Source organism: Otolemur garnettii, unplaced genomic scaffold, assembly GCF_000181295.1.
Source record: "Otolemur garnettii isolate 467f Iridium unplaced genomic scaffold, OtoGar3 scaffold00223, whole genome shotgun sequence".
Classification (NCBI taxonomy): Eukaryota; Metazoa; Chordata; class Mammalia; order Primates; family Galagidae; genus Otolemur; species Otolemur garnettii.
Window position 1 is genome coordinate 2033717 of NW_003852618.1, and position 24746 is coordinate 2058462.

Consider the following 24746-nt stretch of genomic DNA (forward strand, 5'->3'; position numbering starts at 1 on the left):
TTAACTAGTTTCTGATACTCCCTTGCCCTTTTGACCTGACCCAGCCCAACATGGCAGCGGGTTTTGACCTGAGGCTCTTTGTTTAATGCCACTTTAAACCTGCTGAGGAAGACTTTATTAAGGATCCATCGCTGTAGGCATAGGGGTCACTGCAACAGGGTCTTGCAGAGGAAAAGAGAAATTGGGCTCAACTCCAAAGACAGCATGGGCAAGTGGGAATGTGTGGGAATGTGGGAATCTGAGAAGCAGGGTAGAAGTCAGTGGATAGGAAGTTTCTAAGAGAAAGCATCAGGTGTAAGGACTCTGGCTAAACCATCTTAGCAGGATTCTTGCTGAAGACAGGCCCGGGTAATCAGACATTATCTGGGGGATGGTGGAAGATGAGGAACCTTGTCAGATACTGTGGGTGAGAAGTTATCAAATGTGGGGGGATATTGCTAAACTGTTAGCAGGGTTCTTAGTTAATACCAGATTTTACAAGGATGTGCACAGATGGGCCTAGGAGCCTAACTAAAGTTTGGTCAAGCAAAGAATCTTTGTCTACCTCCACAGTTGTGTGAGTCAATTAAAAAAATAAAATCTTTCTGTATGTACACATTCCTCTATTGGTTCTATTTCTCTGGAGAATGCTAAAATAATGCAACTCTTATTAAGTTAAACACGAAACCTAAGTTTTTCAGGAAATAGTAAATATCACTTACTGGAATTTAAACAGCAGCGTTCCAATCTTAAGTAAGTTAAAAAGTAGTCCTGGTCCTGCCATTGAAATGTTGTGAACTGTCAGTGCCTGGAAAAAAAAATATTTTTTTCCTAAGACAAACAGTTAAACTACTTCATGATTAATCTCTTGGTCTTGTTTTTCTTTGGCACCTGGCAACGTTTTTTGCTTCTTATTTTTCATTGAAAATACTATTTGAAGGCCGGCTAGTGGCTCACACCTGTAATCCTAGAGCGCGGGGAGGCTGAGGTGAGTAGTGCTTGCGCTCAGAAATTCAAGACCAGCCTGAGCAAGAGCAAGACACCGTCTCTACTAAAAATAGAAAAACAGCCAGGCATGGTGGCCAATGCTTGTAGTCTCAGTCACTTGGGAGGCTGAAACAAGAGGGTAACTCAAGCCGAAGAGTTTGAGGTTGCTGTGAGCTAGGACGCCAGGGCACTCTACCTAGGGTAACAGAGTGAGACTCTGTCTCAAACAAAACAAAGCAAAACTTGAATTTAATTATAGTTAGAAACCAACAAACAAAACAAACATATCTGAAGCTTTTTCTGCCCCCTCCCCTCCTTCAGGGAGTTTAGATCATAGGAAAGGAGAAACCTAACAAAACTAGTCTATTTATATAAATTATGTCAGATTTGCTCATTTTTCTTTTTTTTTCTCATGGTTCTTGAAAAATAATGCTCAAATTTATGAGAAGTTAAACTTAGACATGTGAACTCATACAAAGGCACACTAGAAACCTAGTGTAAACAAACTTTATGTGTTCTACTTTTTTACTTGAGATTGAAAGAAATTGGCTATTCGTTGCTGTCTGCAAAAATCAGTTAAGGGCCAACTATAGTGCAGGTATGATAAATATTTTGGTGGTGATAAGAAAAAGAGTAAAGGAGATAACACAAAAGTAGAATGGTAATGCACAGAGACTAATAAACTCCCTTGTTCCATATGACATATAAATAGAGATTAAGCATCATATCCTACACCCTATTTAGCTTATCCCCATGCTTACATTCAGACGCCACTGCACCCCACAATTTATTGGCAATTACTGAATGAGAATTTTGCACTCTTTAATTTCCAAGACAGAATTTAAAGTACTAATTTGATGCTCCACTGGAAATGATTTTTCATGCAACCTTTTATATGGCCCAGTCTTTCTACATCAGCACTTCTCTACCAAATACCCCACTCTCACCTCCTGCCCTAAGAATGAATCTGAATTTTGTAGAAGAGTTATGGTTCATAATTTTTCCCCATCATTTAACTTTTAATCAATGTATGCTTTATTAATTTGTCTTCAACATTGCTGGTGATAATACTCTCCAAAATTGCATAAGGAAAGGGAAAGGGATTCTAATGCAGGATATTCTGTTTAAGCAGATCTGCCATGATGTCCCAATATGGAAGCATTTCAAGCCACACAGTATAAGTACTTTCACTGAAAAAGGTTGCTATCTGTCCTGATCACTGGTACAGAAAACTACATCAGACCAAAGAAATAGAGAAGATCCCTCTTAAGATAAAATGAAAACACTGCCTAGGTGGACAAGACCTTATGACCATTTAGGGAATTGATAAGAAGTCATAGGTGCTCCAGGATTTTAAGGTCTGGTAGAGTTGGGTAGGGACCATTGTTATTTGGGGGATAATATGTCCATGGTGAAGACTACACTGGATCATGACAAGATCTTAAAAAACATTTGTCAAATCAGTGAACAATCCTAGAGGTAACTTTCAGACACGTATCCAAATTTCCTTGTGACATTCTGTTTTCCTGTATGTGTGAGCAATCCCACCTTGAAGTATATATAAAGTCTAGTGGTGCACCTATAGGTAAGGTGATCAGCCACTTCTCTTGATGTTTTCATGACATCCTATTGATAACATTTCACACTTGGCATAACTTCAACATAAGAACAATGATAGTGGCTCGGCGCCAGCCACATACACCTAAGGTGGCGAGTTCGAAACCCCAGCCCGGGCCTGCCAAACAACAATGATGGCTGCAACCAAAAAATGGCCAGGCGTTGTGGCGGGTGCCTATAGTCCCAGCTACTTGGGAGGCTGAGGCAGGAGACTCCCTTGAGCCCAGGAGTTGGAGGTTGCTGTGAGTGTGATGCCATGGCACTCTACCCAGGGGGATAGCTTGAGGCTCCGTCTCAAAAAAAAAAAAAAAGAACAATAATAGCTATTTCTTAATATCCATTGAATTGATGAAGTGTGACATAATGTTTACCTGAAATATGCAAAACACCTGGCACAAAGTAGGCCCTCAAACTGTTAGTTTTCTTAATGAAAGGGGGTGGGTTGTTGCTATATATCTTAAAAGAGATAGTTTCAAGGAATGACGAAAGCAGTTTTGACACAAAATCTGGAAACATATTGTTGAAAATTGTGAACTCAGTGCAGAGTTCTGTTTCTGGTGAGGTTGCAGAACATTGCAAGCTTTTAACCTACTAACTAAAGCAAGACCATAAGCTATGGAATAGTAGATTTTCTGAATCCATCAGGGACTTGAGGGCACAAAGGAATTTAAGTAAACCTAACTCTGAAGAGACCTTCATAGGAGCAAAGAGACCTCTGGCTGCTCTTATTTCCAGTATATAGGCAGAAGGGCAAGGAAGAAAAACTCTTGGAAACAAGATAAGAAAAAGCCCTCCAAAACTTTAAGAGATTTATAAGGTTTGCCTGGTGGCTTCCTTGGCCAAAGCATAGACTTGCAGGTAGGCACTGCCTGTTACCTCTGCTATGGGAGAGTATGGCAATAGAGGGCAAGGGGAAACTTGGGGAAGTATCAAGTGAGGCACCCTTAAGTGCAGTCTTCTGAAGTGGAGGAACATGGCAATGGAAGTAAGAGAAATCAACCTAGAGCAGATTGTATTTTTGCTGCCAAGAGTCAGGACTGGAGAGATGAGAGAAACCCCTCTAAGGGTTTCTGGATGGAGAGAGATTTTCTAGGCCTGGGGAAGACAGTTCAACAAACAGAATGTCTACCAACCCTGGCAGTTGGCATCCTGGAAGTTAAGCAAAGTTAGATCTCTCAGGCTTTTCAAAACTGGATGAAACAGTAAACTATGAAGAAAAGAAAAGAAACTACAGACAGAAAGTGCTGTATTAAAAAATAATAATTTTTGTTTTTCTATTCACTTTCCATCCAATGTTTATTAGAATCAGAAGCTAGTCTGCTAGCTTCCTTATGTGTTATAACATCACTATTCACAAAAGCCAAAAAGGTGGAAACAATATAAATGCTTTCTGTCCAATTTTTTATTAGAAATCAGAAGCTAGTCTGCTAACTTCCTTATGTGTTATAGCATCACTATTCACAAAAGCCAAAAAGATGTAAACAATACAATGCCTATCAATTAGTAACATATAAGGAACCCTCCTCCCTTTTCCTCAGGGAACATCACTTTTTTCCTCTTAAGGCCTTTAACTGATTGAACAAGGTCAATGCATGTTATGGAGGGCAATCTCTTTTACTCAAAGTCAAAAGATATGAATGCTAATCTAATTGAAAACTACCTTCATAGGAGCACAAACATCTCTACCTACAGAAACATCTAGAATAGCATTTAACCAAATATCTGGGTACAGTGGGCTATCCAAGTTAACACATAAAATTAACTAGCACAGTATCTTATATTCATGAACTAGAAGATTTAATATTGTTAAAATGACAATTCTATTCACACATATTTATAAATGCAATGCAAGTCTTATTAATATCATAAGCTTTTTTTTCACAAATGGAAAAGCTGATTCTAAAATTCATATTTAATTACAAGGGATACTAAATCAAGAGAAAAACAAGTTGGAAAACTTATTCTTCCTGATTTGAAAAGTTACTACATGGCTACAGTCATAAAAACAGTGCAGTGCTGGCATAATGATATATGTTTATATAGAAAATTATATTAGGATTGAGAATTCAAAAATAAACTCATATGGTGGTGGCCAATTAAATTCTGACAAGGGCCAACAAGACCATTCAAAGGTAGAAAGAATAATCTCTTCAACAAATGGTGCTGGGACTACTAAAAATCCACATGCAAAAGAATGTAATTAAACCCCTACTTCACACTATATACAAAAAAGTCTAACTCACAATGGACCAAAGACTTAAAATGTAACTACTAGGGAAACAATAGGGATAAATCTTTATAACCTTCAATTTGGCAATGGGTTCTTAAATATAAGACCAAAAGTATATGCAACAAAAGAAAAATAGATACATTGGACTCCACTGAAACTGAAAACCTTCCAGCATCAGAGAACACTTTCAAGACAGTTAAAAAAAAAAAACAACGATCTACAGAATGAGAGAAAATATTTGTAAATCATATATTTGATAAAGGTCTAGTGTCCAGAATATATAAAAACCCATTACAACTCAACATTGCAAAGAAAAATGAACCAATTAAAAATTGGGCAAAAAATTTGAGTAGACATTCCTTCAAAGAACATATACAAATGAAGAGGGAGGGGGATGGGGTCTTGGTGTGTGACACAATTTGGAGGGGGGCAAGACAAGTTGTAAGAGGGACTTTACTTAACAACTGTAATCATTGTGACCTGGTTTCTTGTATCCTCAATGAATCCTCAACAATAAAAAAATAAAAAAGGAAAGAAAAAGAAAATACACAAATGAAAGCATATGAAAAGTTGCTCAATATTATTAATTAGAGAAATGCAAATTAAAACTGTATCGAGATACAGCCTCACATCAACTAGGATGGCTAGAATTAAAAAGTTAAAGAAAAAAAAGTCAGGTAATGACAAGTGTTGGTGAAGATGCAGAGAAATTGGAACCCTCATCTATTGCTACCAGGAATGTAAAATGGTGTAGCCACTGTATAGAAGTTTAGTGGTTCACTTAAAAAGCTAAACATAGAATTATCATATGATCCCACAATGCCACTCATGCATAAAGCCAATAGATTTAAAAACAAATACTTGTACATGAAACAAATACTTGTACATCACTATTCACAAAAGCCAACAAGGTGGAAGCAATACAAATGCCTATCAATTAATAACGCATAAGGAAAATATGAAATATCTATATAGTGAAGTATTATTCAAGATAAAAAGTAATGAAGTACATCACAGATGAACCTCAAACATTATGTCAACTGAAGTATTTAATGGAATATTCAGAAGAGGTAAATCCATAGATAAAGAAATTAGATTAGTGGTTTCCAGGAGCTGGAGGAAAGAACAAGGGGACTGACTCCTTAGTGAGTATAGAGTTTCCTTTTAGGGTGATGAAAATGTGTGGAAGAGATAGAAACGATGGCTGCACAACATTGTAAATATACTAAATACCACTGAATGGTGCACTTTACAGGAGTTAATTTCATGTTATATAAACTTTACCTCAATAAAAATAATACATACAGATTAAAGATTTAATTTTATTCATTCAGTGAGGGAACCAAATAGTCCCTATAACCAGGTTAAAGGAAAAGTAAAAAAATATGAGTTGATAAAGACTAGAGGAATTGAATTGGAAATGGAGGCAAATTTGTCTTTCCACTGAGGGAGGGAAGTCAACTGAAACTCTCCTGGATGGGATAGAATTTGCATGCCCTTACCAGTTCACAAAACCCCAAAACTTGTAAAATAACTTACAGACAATAAAAGGCTGGAGTCTGATAACTAGAAGCATGTGCTGTGTGTAAACAATGCAGTTTTCCTTTGAAACACATTTATTTTCTTACAGACTTACCCTAGTTGGATCAAAAATAATCTCAGAATTGGGGTGGCACCTGTGGCTGAGAGGAGTAGGGTGCCAGCCCCATGAGCTGGAGGTGGCGGGGTTCAAACCCAGCCCCGGCCAAAAACTGCAAAAAAAGAAAAAAAAAATCTCAGAGTATTCATGATTATAACATAAAAATGATGTCATTAGATTTTAGATACTTAATTATTTACATCTGTGTAGCACATAGGCTATCTTAAGTTTGCTTCATTGAAAGTTTTCATAAGGCCTCGCAAATTGGACTTTATTTATTTTTTTAGAGACAGAGTCTCACTTTGTCACCCTCGGTAGAGTGCTGTGACATCACAACTCACAGCAACCTCCAGCTCTTGGGCTTAGGCAAATCTCTTGCCTCAGCCTCCCGAGTACAGGTGCCTGCCACAACCCCCAGCTATTTTTGTTGCAGTTGCCGCTGCTGTTTTAGCTGGCTGTGGCTGGGTTCGACCCCGCTACCCTCGGTATATGGGGCCGGCGCCCTACCCACTGGGCCACAGGTGCTGCCTTCAGATTGGACTTTTAAAGACTCATCATTTACTATCTTTATTATTTGCTTGTTCAGAAGCCAAGACCACCAGATTTCAAGTGCAGTACCTATAAATTTAAGTGATTACCTCTCTTGTCAAGATGATTCCTAAAATATACCCAGTTTCCGGGGCCTTCCTGTCCTTCCACATTTCCCTATAATTGGCCAGGAATCCTGCAAGCCAGGTGCCACGCCAGTTTTCAGATTACTTTGGAATCCATAAATTCAATCTTTCTTAAAACTGTCTGGTCATATCTGATTAAATGAGCATCATTTTTCAAATATGACATTTGAGGCAGAGCCTTAGTTGCATAACCAATGCTTCTAATCATGTTTCAGTGAAAAGGAGAACAGGTTCTTACTGAACCTGTGCAAATACTTATATTACCATGAAAATAAGAATACCCAATAGAATTTCCCAGTTCTATTCAGGTAGCAACAATCAGACATTTACAAATGTTTTATTTTAGCTTACAAAACAAAGTGTAGTAAATTGTTATGAGTAACATACATTGTTTATATATCTAGAATATAGAACACTAAAACAATGTCAGCAATATTCCAAATGAAAACTACAGCCATCCCTCATAAGTTCATGCAGTCCTTTATAGTTAATTCTTGTTCCACTAGATCTTGAGTTAGCAGTTGTAAGTTAAGTAAACAGTTGTAAATTAAAATGATATCCTCTATTTATATAAGGCAAAGTGTTCATATCTCCTCCCCCGATTCATAGAATATTTACTTGGACATAGAGTGAGTCTGAGTTTTTATGATAATTTTCAGAAATATGTATTATTAAAGATTAAATACAGTCTATAACTTTTATAATTTAGAGCACTTCTAAGGTTTAGGGACAAAATAAACTTTAGATCTGTAAAAATGTACCTCTAGAATTAGCTCAGGGGTCTCTCACATATATGTGTATGAGAGATTGCCATTAAGTGCAGCTCTTTGCCTCCCAAGAAGTTGAGGAGTTATTGTTTTTTCTTCAGCTTTTCTGCATAAAATGAGTGAGATTTTGCTCTAATTTTGTCATCACTCTGGGGCTTCCTAATGTAAATCTGTTAATGCTCAATAAAATGTATTCCTTCTTTCTTTATTGACATGGTAGGATTGTTTTACTTCCCCAGCACAGTCTCATGAACCCATGTGCTTGTTGACTAGAGTTCTGGAAATGTTGGCTGAGTGGAACAGTTTCGAGTTGTGGAATGGATGCCATTAGAAGCCTGTACGCCCAAATACCTGGTACAGTCTTTTTCCTTGAGGTTTTGAAATAGTCCTTTGTTGAAGATGAAGCACTCTAGTCTACAGCTAATTGCAAGCTTTCAAGGAAGCATCAAAATAAAACAAAAGGGATGACAAAAGATTTAAAATGCTTGTAATTAATTTATTATTTATAATTTTCAAAAGTGAAAGAACTGATGAGAGTTCATAATGAGAATAATGACACTAATAAGGGATTTTGGTTTTTAGGTGGCATACAAAACAAGAGAATATAGCCAATGTAAAGTAAACTTTAGACAAAATAGTTATGAACATAGAGATTAACCTTTTTTTTTCACTTTTTAAAACTTAATTTTTATTAAGTCATACCTATATACCTTTATGGGGTACACTGTGATGATTTGATATACAATGTGGAATGTCTAAATCAGACTAATTAACATAACCATCACCTCACTTATTTTTGTGGTAAGACATTTATAATATACTCTTAGTTGTTTTGAAATGCAAAACAACTTGCATTGTGTATTTTAGGTGAGATCCTGTCAATTACTCTCCCTCTACTCACCCTCTCTCCTCCTCTCCCCTCTCTGTCCTCTCTCCTCTTTCTTACTGGACTAGCTTTGTGTTTTATCATTTGAGTTAATGTGTAAGTGTTTATATATTGGTTTTATAATTGCATTGAATACATTTGATACTTTTTTCCCATTCTTGAGATACTGTACTAAGAAGACTATGTTCCAACTCCATCCAGGTAAACATAAAAGATGCAAAGTCTTCCTCTTTTTTATGGCTGCATAGTATCCCATTATATACATATACCACAATTTGCTTATCTATTCATGAATCTTCACAATTCCGAGATATAATATACTAAAAGCATAGAAATCACATGGCAAGAATACATCAAGAATATATCAATAATATTAAGTATAGTGATTCGGTAAGTCTAGAGTAGATCTTACACATATGTGTATTAATAAAACTCCATAGGCAAGTAACATAAATTCCCCTTTGTACACCACTGACCTAGAAGATGCTGGATTCAAATTAAGAAAGTAAAATTGTGACTAACATTTAAAAAATTACTGAAATTATAACTTACTACACTGTACTGCTGTTGTCTAATATTGGCCAAAGTAATACTAAGACTCTGATAAATAGAAACATGTCATGGACAGTAAGAGCAATGATAAATTTCTAGGAGGTTCTCATTCAGTATATAATTTCTGAAATATTTACACTAATAACATTTTATTCATTCAAATTTAACCTAGAGAAGACTTAGCATTTCTCTCCTTCTTTCTCTTGCTTTTCCTCTCTGCCTTTTCTCTGTCTTTCCTCCTTTTGGCATCTCTTCTAATTTCATAACTCTTCCTATGCTACTCATCAATAGTAACATATCAAAAAGACCTAATTATTTCCAGAAGTTCTCATTTCATAAATTGAAAAAACAAATCATTATGATTTTCTGGGAGACTTATGGGAAATAAGACTTCTAGGTGCAAAGGATATCCTGAGAGTTTTATTTTACATTTAGAATTTTATTTGTGAAATGCAAATATTAACATTTATCAGGACTTTGGAACACTTATAATTGAAATTAGATCATGGATGCTTGAGAAAATACTTGGTTACTTATTTCAAAGTGACAATAAAACATTTAAAAATAACATAGACGTTAACAGGATTGTAAAAACTTTAGCTTATTTCTACATGAGAAACATTGTTTTCTCAAATGACGAAGGACATTGTAATATAGTCAACATAAAGCCAAAAAAATTATTTTGCTAAAACACAGAATATTTTAACAAACACTTTTTATATTGTGGCTGAAGGCAATAAATGGTGAGCCAAGAACACAAGCTTATTAAAATTGAGCAGGTTTTTCTATATGTTAACACATTTCATAGTTTTTCAAACTCAGATATTATAAACAAAGAGAAATAGAATTCATTTTCTAATTTTTACCTTCATTAAGCTCTTTCACATTTTGGAACAATGTAACATTTCAGTATTGTCTCAAGAGTCCTTAAGGTCAGAAGGAATTTTTTTTCCTTAAAATATATATTTTTTCTTTTTAGAGATAAGGTCTTGCTCTGTAGTCCAGGCTGGAATGAAGTGGCATGATCACAGCTTCCTGCAGCCTCTAACTTCTGGGGTCAAGGTCAGAACTAATTTCATGCTGTTACTAAGATGTGTACTTCAATTACCCAGACTTGACCATTACACATTGTGCGTGTATACATGTATCAGAATATCACATGTACCTCCAAATAATTGTTACACATCAAATAAAAAATTTTAAGGAGTTATTAATGTGCAACATGTTCATTATTGTTATTTTCAAATAAATTAGTAAGTATTCTAAAAAATCGTGTTGGAATTGTTTGCTAATGGAACAAGCATTCCAAGTTTGTATTTTTAAATACTTAATCGTGAATATATAATTTAGTCAATTGCCTATGTTTTTCAATAGCAGCATTCCAATTCAGAGTCCTTTAAATACCAATCTTCTGAGAACTAATCCTTGGGTATGTTAGAGAATTAAGCAGAGAACAGAAGGTTCTTGAGATGAAATGCTCTGTTTGAAGAATGTTCTGCCTGTTTTAGAGTGTAAAATAATTTTTTGCCATTAAAAATTAATATTTCAAGATCCAACTTAAAAATCCCATCTCTTTAGAAACTAAAGCAAGTGCTAGTAAACTGTCAGACCTTTCAGTTTCAAATGTTTTCCCTTTTGCTTGAAGCCTTTTACTTTATTTTGTTTTGTCTGTCTTGCTTTCTTGAACTTGTCTTAATCACTATTTTTCTAAGAATATTTCATGTCATTTCTCTGTAAAAATTCTTCTCTGAATCGCTGTTATTTTGCAAAATTTTAAATAATGTTGACACCCTATATTCTGTCTTATCTTCTGTTGATCCTCTTAATTTACTTCTCTCCTTTCTTAAATACAGGAGGAAAGGAGAGAGGATTACACTTCTTCATCCTTCAACCAGACTGTGAGATAGTCTGGGAATATGTTAATAATGTAGGCAGCCTCCTTTCAATGCAGGCTGAGTTTGGAGTAACTGACAGGGAGTGAGAGTTTGGCTCTTGATTTGTGTGTTCTACTTAATATTATAGAGTGATCATTTGGAGTTATTTAACTGACATGTACCAAAGAACATATTTGTCCCTCTATGATTGAACTTTTGGTAAATAAAGGCAGGAATAACACTTTAATATATAATATATAAATCCAAGGATATTTTCAGGTTTCATTGGATTTAGTTTGCAAGAAGGAGTGAATACTATAATATTAAAGTTTTCTCACATTCCTTTGGAAATAGATGGGGGAGAACTGCTATGAATAAAAAGAGGAAGCAGAAATCAGGTTTACTGTAAAGTATAAGCAGGATATAAGGCATAATGCAGGAGTACTGCTACTGAAGTGAAAAGAAAATAACTCTGGGGGAACTTCCAGTCATAACCTTTGAATTCTCTTTAGATAAAACTGAGACGCCTAATGTGTAGGTCAGTACTACATAGAATACACTTTAGTTTATAAACTATGTTGTTACTTAAGATTCAAGAAAGTGGTCATGTATTTGTGATTTATGTCCTCAAAATATCATTGAGATCCATTTTTCCCCCAACACTGGTAGCTTCTAGTGATGCAAACATATGACAATTCTTAGGGTTATACAAAACTGAAATGGTGAGAATCTAAAACCTACCAAAGATCTCTTACTTGTTTTCAAAAATAAAAATAAATCTGACTCTAAACCAAATGCCACAGCTTATTAATTCTTTACCTGACACTGTTAATCAAAATCTATCATATAAATGAAAATATTGTCTATCACAGGTTAAGAGATTGGAGACTGAACTTCTAAGACAGAATTTGAAGTGTTGCTGTGCACCACACACCGCCATATAGTTATTTTTAAACAATCTATAACCTACCAGTTATTCCTCATCAGCAAACCAATTGCTTTCTACCAATTACAGAAGCCATATACATTTTCCCTTTCATTCTAACTGATGCAATTACCTGGCAAGAGATTCTTCATAATTGAAATGACTGACATAGACTTTACCCCTACAAATTGGGTAGTGTATCTTCAACTTATTTCTTGGCAGCACGCTATTGAAAATGCAAAAGGGAACATTTAAGGCCCCGCTGGGATTCGAACCCAGGATCTCCTGTTTACTAGACAGGCGCTTTGACCAGCTAAGCCACAGGGCCCCTCTTGAACATGCCCTTAGATATATCGTATTTATAACATTTTCTGAAATGTAGCAATTTCCCAGAAGTTTACTTGCTTTCGTAAGTAAGAAAACACATCAGTATTTCTGAATTCGTAAAAAAAAAAAAAAAAAGAGGAACCATAACATTGAAAAAAATACTTTGTTTAGTGCAAGGTTTTGAAATTGATTTCAAATTTTAAAAAAGTACAGTATCTATTTGATGGTGACTACCTCCCCCTACAGGAAATATTGGATATTGCAACATATTTGAAACGTTTATTTCTCCCTTAATTAATTTTCCCCATAAATGTTGAGTCATTTGTTTTCCTGTGTTTCATGTACTTTTATAGCTATTGGAGATAGAACAGTAAACAAAAAGTTAGATGTCTGCCAATACAGAACAAAAAGTTAATGTCCCCCAATACAGAATTTTTATTCTATATGGAGTTGAAAAACGGAGCCTTAAAAATTTGCCAAAACAAAAAGAATTCATGCTTCCTTCTATTTTGTACATTTTGGCACAAGAAAGCAAGCCCAGATGAGGACACACTGATTCAGAGGAGACCCGCAGTCCTCAGTTTCCCACCATCCCAAATCAGGCACAGGGAGGCCTTTTCTTTCAAAGATAACTTTGGCGTCAACAGATCTATCTGCTGTTGGAAGGGAGGAGTTAGGTGTTCACAGGGTGTTCCACAGGATGGCCTATGGCTCTGGAGGAAAAACCGTTTGCTTCTCCTTTAGGGAAGTTTTCCAAGATATGAGATTATATTTTAACACAAAATAGGAGCTAGAGGAGCTTGGCTTCAAATTGCTGTGTATGTGAGACAAACTAACACTCCCTCCCCTCCACCCACCCAGAGCGCTCCATCTGGGTTTCTGGGGCTATTAGGAGAGTTCTTTTCCTAATTTCACAACTGTTGGGGATGTTCTACCTAGGATCTACCTTTCTCCACAACCTCTGTGCCTTCTCTAAATGTATGGTCCATTATAGCAAACATTTTGGCCAAAAAGCCTGGGTCAAATGAACCTGAGGATAGACAAAACCTTTTATGTCATGGTTGGAATGAGCTTATCACCATCAATTGACTGAAGTCAATTTATAAAGATGCTGAGTATTGTACCAGTGTTTGCAACATCACTACTGCATAAAGGCCTTCTGCCACCTAAATAGCAATGCTATTTATTTATTTAACAATAATGGCTTACTTTATCATGTTTTTAGTTTGTGCCCCACTGAGCTTGTGTCATCATGCATTCAATACCCGTAAATTTTTAGAACAAGTGTAGAAGGTGGTAATGCTCATTAACCGTCATTGAGAGATTAGGGTGACAAGGCACAGAAACGTTAAAAAGCCAGTTCAAGGGGCTGGGTGGGGTGCCTCACACCTGTAATACTAGCACCCTGGGAGGCGGAGGTGGGTGGATTGCCTGAGCAAAAGCGAGACCCTATCTAAAAAAAAAAAAAAAAAAAAAAAAAACAGAATAGCCAGGTGTTGTGGTGGGCCTCTGTAGTCCTGGCTACTTGGGAGGCTGAGGCAAGAGAATTGATTGAGCCCAAGAGTTTGAGGTTGCCATGAGCTATGACTCCATGGCTCTCTACCAAGGGGGACAAAGTGAGACTCTGTCTTAAAACAAACAAACAACAACAAATAAAAATGGCAGTTCAAGACCATGAGTGCCATAGATAAAGATATTCAGTTTTCTTTTTACAAATGTGGTTAACAGGTTGTGTTAAGATGTTCCCACACTAATGTAAGTGGATTCATAAAAGAAAACTTGGAAAATGAAAACACTTTATCTCATAATATCCCTGTTTAGTTTGTATCAGATTTCTAGTGAGGATCACTCAAAACTACAAAACACTGCTGTGAACCAGAGAACCTGAGGCATCTAATGTAAACATAAGCTGTGTACCGAGTACCATATGGTGTGTACCAAGTGAGCTCTCTACATTTTGACCAAATCACATAGTATTGGTCTTATTTATCCCTGTTACTCTCCTGGTACTACAAGTTGCTCTGTGCTAAATCTCAGACTCTAGCTTTCTCACTAAGACGTAGCCTCTGAGTTAGATTACATTAATTTCTTATACTCAGGCCAGTAGCACCTGTAGAAAACATGTTTTAGGGAATTACAAGATAAAAACATTTGTCTCTGGCCTAAGTCTGAGTTTTTCCATTAATTTGTGGCAAAGAATGGACAAAAACTGGTACTTTGGGGTCAATATGTACTTGGTCCTATCCTCACAACTGAGGAGAGATAAAATACCCAGAAGAAAAAATTGAGGAAGAATGTGTTATAAGTGAACGTAGATTACCACTGTGAATGCTGCTAGATTACTAGGAAGAAGACTTGAACCAAGATTGCTGGAAGAAAGATATAAAGTAAAAGATAGCTCAGTGACAATGTCTTGGAGGCTTTGTTAGTGTGAGTTTCAGAATCTATGTCAGGTGGACAGGTGGGGAAGAAATGAGGGCTATTTTAGCCCCTAGAAGGAAAGGCTCAAGAAGGGAAGAAAAAAGAAGATACTTTTATGCTAAACTTCTAATAAACATCTAATAAGCTGCAAAAAGTATAAGAAAGAAAACAGAAAGTATTTTTTAATTGCTATCAATCCAGGAGAGCCAGGAGAGATGAGGTGCTAATTATGAGTTCTCAGAGTGCTGTGCTACTCATGAGAACTGAGATCATGGAAGCTCCTCGGGAGAGCTGCTTATCTCTAGTTACCTCACAGCAGTCCCCAGGTAGCATCAACTACTTTTTCTTTCCTGTCCTCTCCCTCTCTTAGATCAACACTTTTCCACTTCCATCTTACCACCTCTACTTGTCCTGTTCTAACTCACTCTACAAACTAGATAAGCTAGAGATAGTAGCTGTATTGGGAGACATGATTTTTTTCCCCCAAATCCCTCCAATTTACTTCAGATTATCAAAATTTATAGTTTCTCAGCTTTGGTCCAGCCAGGATATTTAGAAATTTGGATTAGAAATGAGGCCACAGTGCAGAGTACTAACAACTAAATGATTATAGCATGAGACTCGACTCAAAACCTATGGCCTCAAAGCCACATGTGGCCCTCCAAATCCCCAAGTGCAGCCCCTTGAATGAATCTCTTTTAATAAACGGAGGTGTTCTGTAAAATTTGGATTCAGTCAAAAGTTACTCAAGGATCCAGAAGGCCACATGTGGCCCCAAGGTCCTGGCTTCCCTATCTTTGCAGCTATCAGAAAATGCTCAGTGTCTTGGGGTACTCAGATCTTATAGTAAAACTTCTTTCCTCTTATCTATCTAGGTTACCAGAAAGGGGTGGTGGTGGCTTCTGGTGTGGCCTCAAAGTTCTATGAGACTTCCTTTCCTCTTGGCTTGATATTCTATGAACATTCCCTCTAGAGTCAAGGTCCTAAATGTGCTCTCCCTTTGATACTGAGTGATTTCCTTTCTTTTCAGTACCTGGTTAACTTTGATTCATGCTTCAGCTTCAATTAATTAGGAAAGCATTTCCTGACTTCCCCTTTCCATGGAACACATTCCTCCCAGACTAGGCCAAATTTCTTTATTTTCTCTATTCCTTGATTCTTTTTTGCTTTTTCTTCAGAGTCTCTGTATTCATTTGTCCTGATGTATAAGTTATTAGAGTTATTTTATTAATGTCAGTCTCCTTCCCTTTCCAACATACTCCGAAAGGAGATATCTACAGTAGAACCTCCATAATTGACCACCTCTCTACATTGACCATCTCCTTAAATAGACCTAATTTTCATAGACTACATAGGTAACACACACACACACACACACACACATATACACATGGGTACAGAAGGCCTAGTTCCTTATGTTGACCACCTCTGTATGTTGACCAACTTGTTATAGTCAAATTACAAGAGGTTCTACTGTATTTTGGGTGGTCAAATTACAGAGTTTGTACTGTATGTTGTTCAATAGTCTATCAGGAGGGCTTGCCATTTAGTAGATTATTTGTCAATATTATTTGATTGTAAAATGAATGGGCAGAGATTTATGAAAGCAATTTCTCCCTATAGCATCTGGCTGGGCAGGATAGGCATGACTTTATTATGAGCAGAGGATGATACTCAGATTTTGGCCTTTGGTGGGAAAGAATTTTCATTTTAAAAAAGGGGTTCAAAATTATCCCAGCAACTGTTCCATAATAAAGTTTCTTGCAGCCAAAATAATGTTTTTAGTTTTCTAAGATTTTCTTTATCTCCTTTTCCCTAGATTGTACAAAACCATCCTAATTGTTGGCAGATTTGCTGAATGAATTACCTGCTTACCAACATTAATTCTTTTGATCAGGCAAGAGACCTGGGGGCTTTCTAGTCTTAAGAACATGAACTCAAAGAATGAAAATGCAACCAATAGAAATGCAACAGAATGCAGGGTGACCCTCTCTGTCTTAGGTCTCTTGAATTGGATCTCTCCTCCCTTTCTTTTCCTGAGGGACTTCTCTCATTCCACTTAGAAAGTTGCTGTGGATAGAAGTGCTTCTCAGCATTTTCTGCTGGGATGTTTTTGGCATTTGGGTTGATCTGAATGTGATTCTCTATAAGGAGAGAGAAAAGCTGTATCTTAGGTGTCACAGGCCTAGAAAAATGTCTCAGGCAGGGCAGAGTGGTTCATGCAATCTCAGCACTTTGGGAGGCCAAAGTGGGAGGCTTACTTAAAGCCAGAAATTCAAGACCAGCCCAGGCACTGTAACAAGGGTCTCCCTCCTATATCCTCCACTGACTTTACAAACAAATAAGGGTAAAAAGTTGGCGGCTGTAGCTCAGTGGGTAGGGCGCCAGCCCCATATACCGAGTTGGTGGGATCGAACCCGGGCCTGGCCAAACTGCAACAAAAAAATAGCCAGGCGTTCTGGCAGGCGCCTGTAGACCCGGCTACTCAGGAGGTTGAGGCAAGAGAATCCCCTAAGCCCAGGAGTTGGAGGTTGCTGTGAGCTGTGACACCACAGTACTCTACTGAGAGTGATAAAGTAAGACTCTGTCTCTTAAAAAAAAAAAAAAAGAGTAAAAAGTTAGCTGAGCATGGTGCCACATACCTGTAGTCCTAGCTATGCAGGAGAATCACTTGATCCCAGCACTGTGAGGTTATAGTAAGCTATGATCAAACCACTGCACTCTAGCTAGGTGACAGATCAAGACCTTGTTTCTAAAAAAATAAAACCTCTTTTTTATGCATAATTTTGAAAGCCATTCTGAGGACTTTGACAGGTTAAATACAGTGATTCCAAGAAAGATAAGAGACAATCCGGCACAGTCCAACCTACCATCTCATTCACTAATGCTATGCCCTCTTCTACTTCTAAATTTTCTACAAGAAATAAATTAAAAACTTTTTCTCCTATTCAAGGGCATAATTTCAGCAAAATTTTCCTTTTTGTCCTGTATTATGAAAAACCCTATTTGATCTCATAGGATCTTTCTTTTAATTCTTTCATCTGAATGAAATATTCTCCCGTCTTTCATGTTTTCTTCAGCAACTGATAGTTCTGCCCTTCAGTTTACAGCTATATTCTCCAAAGTGTCATCAAACTCTATTTCATTTCATTCTTTTATTTAATCTCCTTCAACATGCTTTCTTCATGAACACTCCACTTAAACTGATATTTTAAATTTCATTGTCAAAATGGCTATATCTAGTACTTGATTGTCAGAACTCATCTTACATGGCTTCTCAGCAGTATTTGACACTATTGATCCCTCCTCGTGGAAATTGCTATGATTTGAATGTGTTCCTCAAAATCCATACGTTGATATGGATTAAAAACTATTAGTATGTGGTGTGTGCCACACCTTTTGGGGGCAAGACACGACTGTACGAGGGACTTTACCTAACAAATGCAATCTGTGTAACCTGGTTTCTTGTACCTTCAATTACTCACCAACAATAAAAAAAAAACAAAAAACTATTAGTATGATAGTGTTAGTAAGTATTAAAGCAGTGATCAATATATAGAGCCATCTCCCTCATGTCCAGAATGCACATATCTGTGATCAAAGAGTAGAGGTGAGAGTAGCTCTTTTTGTTATTACTCAGAGATCTATTTGGAGAATTTTGTATCTTATTTATCCCTTTGACTTTGAGTTCTGAGAGATTGAAGGTCCTTATGCCCAATGGATAAATGTTTCCCTAAGAAAGCATAGTTAACCTTTCAATTCAATTTTCTTGCTGGAATGATTGGTCCCAACATCCAGGATGTAATTGGGTGTTTGTTGTACAGTAGATGTAAAGAAGATTCTACTAATCTAGGGAAGCCTCGCAATATGCTTTGCTCACAAGCTCTGGTCAATTAAAAGTTGTAGCAAAGCCATTAAAAAAAAAAAAAAAAGAAAGACCATAAGGACACAGATTTCCTTGGAATAAAGTCATATTTTTTACCACCATATAAAGAATCCAGCCAAGGTACTGACAAAGATCAGGGTAACAAGGAATGAATTTTAGAAGGAAGCTATAATACTTTTTTATTTTTATTTTTTAAGGTAGGATCTCACCCTTTCCCCAGGCTAGAGTGCAACTGCAGTTGTGTGATTATAGCTGATTGCAACCTCCAACTTTTTGGCTCAAATGGTCTTCCCACTTCAGCCTCTCAAAGTGCTGGGATTATAACCATGAGTCACCATACCCAGCCTGTGATTGCTAATTTAAACCTCATGATCAGCTACAGAAGCAGAATTCACAGCAGCTTTATTGCTATAATGTTAAAACTAATGTTACTTTTTACCTCAATAACTTGTGGTAAGGTGATAACTATCATTGTAGGTTTAAAGTAGGATTATAAACAAACTGATATCACCCCATGAGTTGGTTTTGATTTCATCCATCCTGTGCTGGAATATAAATTTTTCACTTGAGAAAAGAATAAGAATAAATATCAAAGGACAAAAGGAATGAACTATGCCAGATATTTACTATTGTCAGTCTATATTTGCTGTCCCCTTCCTCTACCCTGTATCCCCATGAAGCCGACCTATATATGAATTTAGTCTTTGCCTTTTGGCTTCTGGTTGGATTTGGCCAATGGAAAGAAAAAACAGATCAGAGAGAGTAAGGAAGGAACTCTTTCTGTCTTCAGATTTGCTTTCCTCTTATTACCCTTTTGGCCCTAGGTATAGTAATTACCTACATAACAGTTTCAGGGTCCTACATTATCCCTTGTGGTTTAATGCCTTCCTCAGTCCTTGGCAAACAGCTTCTCTATTAAGAAACCTTTTTTTTTTTTTTTTTTTTTGAGACAAAGTGAAGAGATGTATTGTAGAATCTGAAAACTGAATGACTTATCCAGGGAGACAAGGACAAAACACTGTGGGCCTAGAGAATAGCAAATGCAAAGCTGCAGGAGTGCCAAATCAAATCAAACAGGCCAGACCCTGAATATACATAATTGTAGTCTGCCAATTTCATTAGTTCTTAACATTGTCAAGCATGAAAGTATGAAATACTCTGATTTCTTTTCAAAAATAAAAATTATCTTAGCAATTCTACTGTGAATGGAATAGGTTAGCTTTTAATAGATTAAATAGTATCAATTTACACCAGCAATTTTACCTGCAATTTTTTTTTTATATTTTCCTTTGTATTATTCTAAGAACTAAGAATTATCTGGGATTTCAAGTTCATTTACTGATGGCTAGTTTTGATTTTTTTTTTTTTTTTTTTGAGACATAGTCTCTCTTTGTCACCCTGGGTAGAATGCTATGGTGTCATAGTTCACAGCAACCTCAAATTCTTAGGCTCAAGCGATTCTCTCGCCTCAGTGTCCCAAAGTAGTTGGGACTACAGGCATTTCCCACCATGCCCAGCTATTTTTAGAGACCGGGTCTTGTTCTTGCTCAGGCTGGTCTCGAACTCATGATCTCAGGCAATTAACCCTCCTCAGCCTCCCAAAGTGCTAGGATTTCAGGTGTGAGCCGCTGCACTGGGCTGATGGCTAATTTTGAGTCCAGACATCAGACTTGTAGACAATCAGAACTCTTCCCAGGTACTTATATTAGCCCACTTGGGATCTAGCTTCTCTGATATGTGTAGCCATGCCAACAGTCAGCCTGATATAAAATTATGTTCTTTTGTCCTTAATTAAGGACCCTAATTATTCGTAGCCACAGTTATTTCCCAGATTTATCATTATCTAAATCATGTAGTTTCTTTGGGGGTTTGAACCTTCACAAATTAGACCTTTTACTATTTTGACTTTATTAAAATTATTCCCCACAATCAATATATAACAATGAATCCATGTAGTAATAGGTATGAAGATGAGGAAGAAAAGGGTTGAACTGAGGGAAGGTATGTATTTTAAAAATTGTGTTTTAAAAATGTATCTTAGAAATATATATACTTTGTCTGTAGTCCCAGCTACTTGGGAGGCAGAGACAGGAGAATCACTTGAGCCCAGGAATTAGAGGTTGCTGTGAACTATAATGCCACAGTACTCTACCCAGGGTGACAGCTTGAGGCTCTATCTCAAAAAAAAGAAAAGAAATATATACACTTTGTGAGTCTCATTTTTTGCAACTCTGGCTATTTTTGCTCTTTAAATTACTGTAAACACTGTTTGAATAATTAACTTTGTCTTCTTTCTTAGTTGGTATCTGCTAATGCAAATCTGATCATGACACTCTCCTGCTAGAATCTTTCAATGTCTCCCTTTAACATACTTCCCTAAAAGTATGTGAACCAGGTGGTTTAGAGAAAGCAGTTATGTGTGGGTTCTGTGTTGAGGTAGATAATATTCTGATATATTGTTGTCTCCTACAAATTGAGAATCTGATTGCTAAGTAACATCACACTTTCTTTTCTAAATTAGAATCCACCTCAAAGAATTATGAGAATAAACATATAAACATATTCATGTTACATATGTAGCTTACAAGTGAGGAGACAAAATAGCTCTTCCATGTAAAGGTTCACTCTCTGCTCCTTTGGGCCTCAGATTTTCATTTTGAAGCCTCCATATTATGGGGCAAAGCTAGCTTATTTTCCAGTACTGGAAAAGTGGAAATATATTGTACCTGGAAGGAAAGTCAGTGGAAGAATCTCCCCTATACCTCATAATTGTTTTATATCACTTTCCATTTGCAATGATTGATGCATTTAAAACTCTTATTGGAGCATATCAAATGACTAAAGGTTTTTAGAAAGCCTAAATTTTCTTATTTCTCTAAAAAGAAAATGTATCCCTCTTGAATTCCCTAATGAAAGTAAAAAAGCAATACTAGCTATATAAAGTCAGTCTCACAGATACATCACAGACATAATACTACATGTCACAAAATGGAAATGAATCGCCCAGATTCTCCTTGAAGAAAGGACTTACTGTCCAGCTGCAGAGATAGTTAACAGATATGTACTATGTGTTGGCTCCTTCAGTGTTTGCCTCAGCTACAGAACTATATACCCCACATTAAGGACACGTTCTTCCCCAGGGCAGTCCCTTTCAGTGGGGCAATGTGAGGATTAAAAGGGTGGTCCAGAGCACTTTTGGCCTACCCTGGGGGCAACTCTGGCCAGCAGTACTGGCTCCAGGGCTCTCCACTAGTTGGGTTGAGCATTTAGCTGGTCTGTATCACGTTGGACATACTCTGCCCAATTCTAGTTCTTCTGCCTCCTTTCATATATGTTGATCCTTAATAAACACTTTGTAACCCAAGATGTAATCTGCCATCTCACCATCTTCATACCAAGAACCCAACATAATTTCTTTTCCTAGGTCTCTTGCATTTTATTCTTTTTTCTATCAATAAGGTTTCTGCAGGCAAAGATGGTAGTGCTAGATGTTAGAAAGGTGGAAAGGTGCTGCAGAGAACCAGGCTGAATAGAGTTAGCAGCAGAGATTTATTAAGAGCATTTGCAAGCAGATGGACTGCCACCCCACATGGAAAATGGTGACAGCACAAAGATAGGGTAAGGCTGCTCTTTTAAAGCAAATTGGAGTGTGGCATAAGAGTCGCTCAGGAGGTGGAGTGTGCCATGACAGAGATCAAAGGTCATCTGCTGGAGGTCTTGTAAAAGATGAGAGCCATCTGCTGAAAAAGCAAGGAGAGTTAGTCTTTTAAAACTGCAGAGGAACTGGTAGCCTGGGTGGAGAATTCACACTCCAAGATATTTCAGGAGAAATTGTCCTGCAATATTTTGGAGATACGGGACTTTATTATTCTGTGGTTTGACCTCTGGACCTTTGGCTTGGCCATTGTTCTATGGTTTGACCTTTGGTTTAATTCATTCAACTTCTTGGTTCAGGTCCTCTAAATAGCTACCTCACTAAAATGGCTGTGTCTACACTAATGGTATATTTAAGGTTTGATGATACTTTTCACACAGGCAATAGCAAATCTGTCCTCACAAAGTTAATATTTTTATGGTCTTTTTAAGTAAAGTGTCTCAGATTCTACAGCTTTTTCTATTGTTACGAAACTTAGATCAGGATTGCTATTGCTTTTGATTACTGTCCACGTTAATTTACATATCCTACAAAGGTCTATATTATGGGTTTCCTCCCTTCTCTCCCCCCATATATTACTGCCTTTTACTTCATAGCCTCATAGGCCTTCTGATTATTCTCACAAAATGTTGAATGTTTTCTGGCCTTTGCACTTTTAGTTCCTTTTCTCCTGAGAACTGCCATTTCTTTTATTCCATTCACGTAGCTCTCTGACCAAGTAACACATTGAAAGAGGTCATTTTTGCCTAACCTGTATCTAAAGTAGTACTCCCCATTGTTAACAGCTTACTGTATTTTTTCATAGGATATGTATTACTTGACATATTACACGTTTACCTGTTTGTCTTTCCCACCTGTAAGTAATTTCCACAGTGGTGGATTTTCTAGGTTGCATCCCTTGTTGTATTCTGCTACTAGAAGAACGCATTAAGAGAATAAATGTTTCAAAGAAATAGAGGGAAAGGATTTACAAACGTGAGCTCAAGTCCTGCCCCTCTTTTTCTTTTTTGGAGTGGGGGTACGCAGGCTCGCTTTGTAGCCCGAGCTAGAGTACCATGACCTCTGACTGGCTCACAGCAACCTTCAACTTTTGGTTTGAGGTTGCAATCCTCCTGCCTCAGCCTCCCGTCCAATTGGGACTAGATGCCACCGTGCCCCGCCTTTTCTATTTTGAGTAGACAAGTCTCACTTTTCTCAGGTTGGTCTCAACTACTGGCCTTAAGCGATACTTACAAGCGTGAGTCACCGCGCCCAGGCAAGTCCTGAGTATTTTAAAATCAATCAATAAAACGTACCTATACAGCTGTTAGAAATCCAATCATCAAAACTCCATCACCTGGTCAAAATTAAAGCTAACTGAATTACTTAGGAGTCAGAAACTTCTGTTAGTACCTTATCTAGTACCGTCTCTAAGCTTGCTTCTTAAGGACACACCATTACTTTCACACTTAGGACTGTTTAACATTAGAATTGCAACAATTTACACTTAAAGAAATTCTGTTTTCACTGCTTTCCAGTAAGTAACACCTAAGAATTACCTCATCCTTCCCTCCAGGAGTGCTCGGAATGCTCAAAAAAACGAAAAAAGATTATGCGCTCAGCCTTTTAAGACACTTTAAGTGGCTCTTAAAAGAGCCTTTGTTTTTCAACAGTTTCTAACCACGCTCCTTATTTGGTTTTATGGTGGCTCTCGGTCTTCTTGGGTAGGAGCACCGCCTGGATGTTGGGCAAAACACCGCCTTGCGCAATGGTGACTTTACCCAGCAGTTTGTTGAGCTCTTCGTCGTTGCGGATAGCCAGCTGCAAGTGGCGCGGAATAATACGAGTCTTCTTGTTGTCTCGGGCCGCGTTGCCTGCCAGCTCTAGAATCTCGGCAGTTAGGTACTCGAGCACCGCCGCCAAATACACTGGCGCACCAGCCCCAACCCGTTCCGCATAGTTGCCTTTACGGAGGAGGCGGTGCACACGGCCCACAGGGAACTGGAGGCCTGCCCGAGAAGAACGAGTCTTTGCCTTAGCACGAGCCTTACCACCCTGCTTACCACGTCCGGACATGGTGACCCTGACAAACTCAGCACCAGCAGCTAATACTCTAAAGGCGCCAGGCGGCACCTTTTATAGCCATTATTAGGCGCGAAAAAGAAGACGTGTCATAGGTTAAGAGTGTAGCTTAATTTTGACCAATGAAATGATTACTTCTGTATTTGAGGATTCTGATTGGTCAAAACTAACCTCTGACGTCACTAAACATGCCCACCAATCAGACACAGGACTTTTACATTTCACCTTATTTGCATAAGACGTTCTATATAAAAGCCACACGTCGC

At 37.4% G+C, this 24746-nt stretch overlaps 1 protein-coding gene and 1 non-coding gene across 2 annotated transcripts; both read right to left on the reverse strand.

Annotated features, from left to right (window-relative positions):
* Positions 1–12384: 12384 nt before the first annotated feature.
* Positions 12385–12458, reverse strand: TRNAT-AGU. The gene has a single exon. It is a non-coding gene; the product is annotated as a tRNA-Thr (tRNA).
* Positions 12459–24060: 11602 nt separating this feature from the next.
* Positions 24061–24486, reverse strand: LOC100943830 (histone H2A type 1-J). The gene has a single exon (XM_003801862.2). The coding sequence runs from the start codon at positions 24472–24474 to the stop codon at positions 24088–24090; it is 387 nt and encodes a 128-aa protein (XP_003801910.1). The 5' UTR covers positions 24475–24486; the 3' UTR covers positions 24061–24087.
* Between the last annotated feature and the right edge of the window lie 260 nt (positions 24487–24746).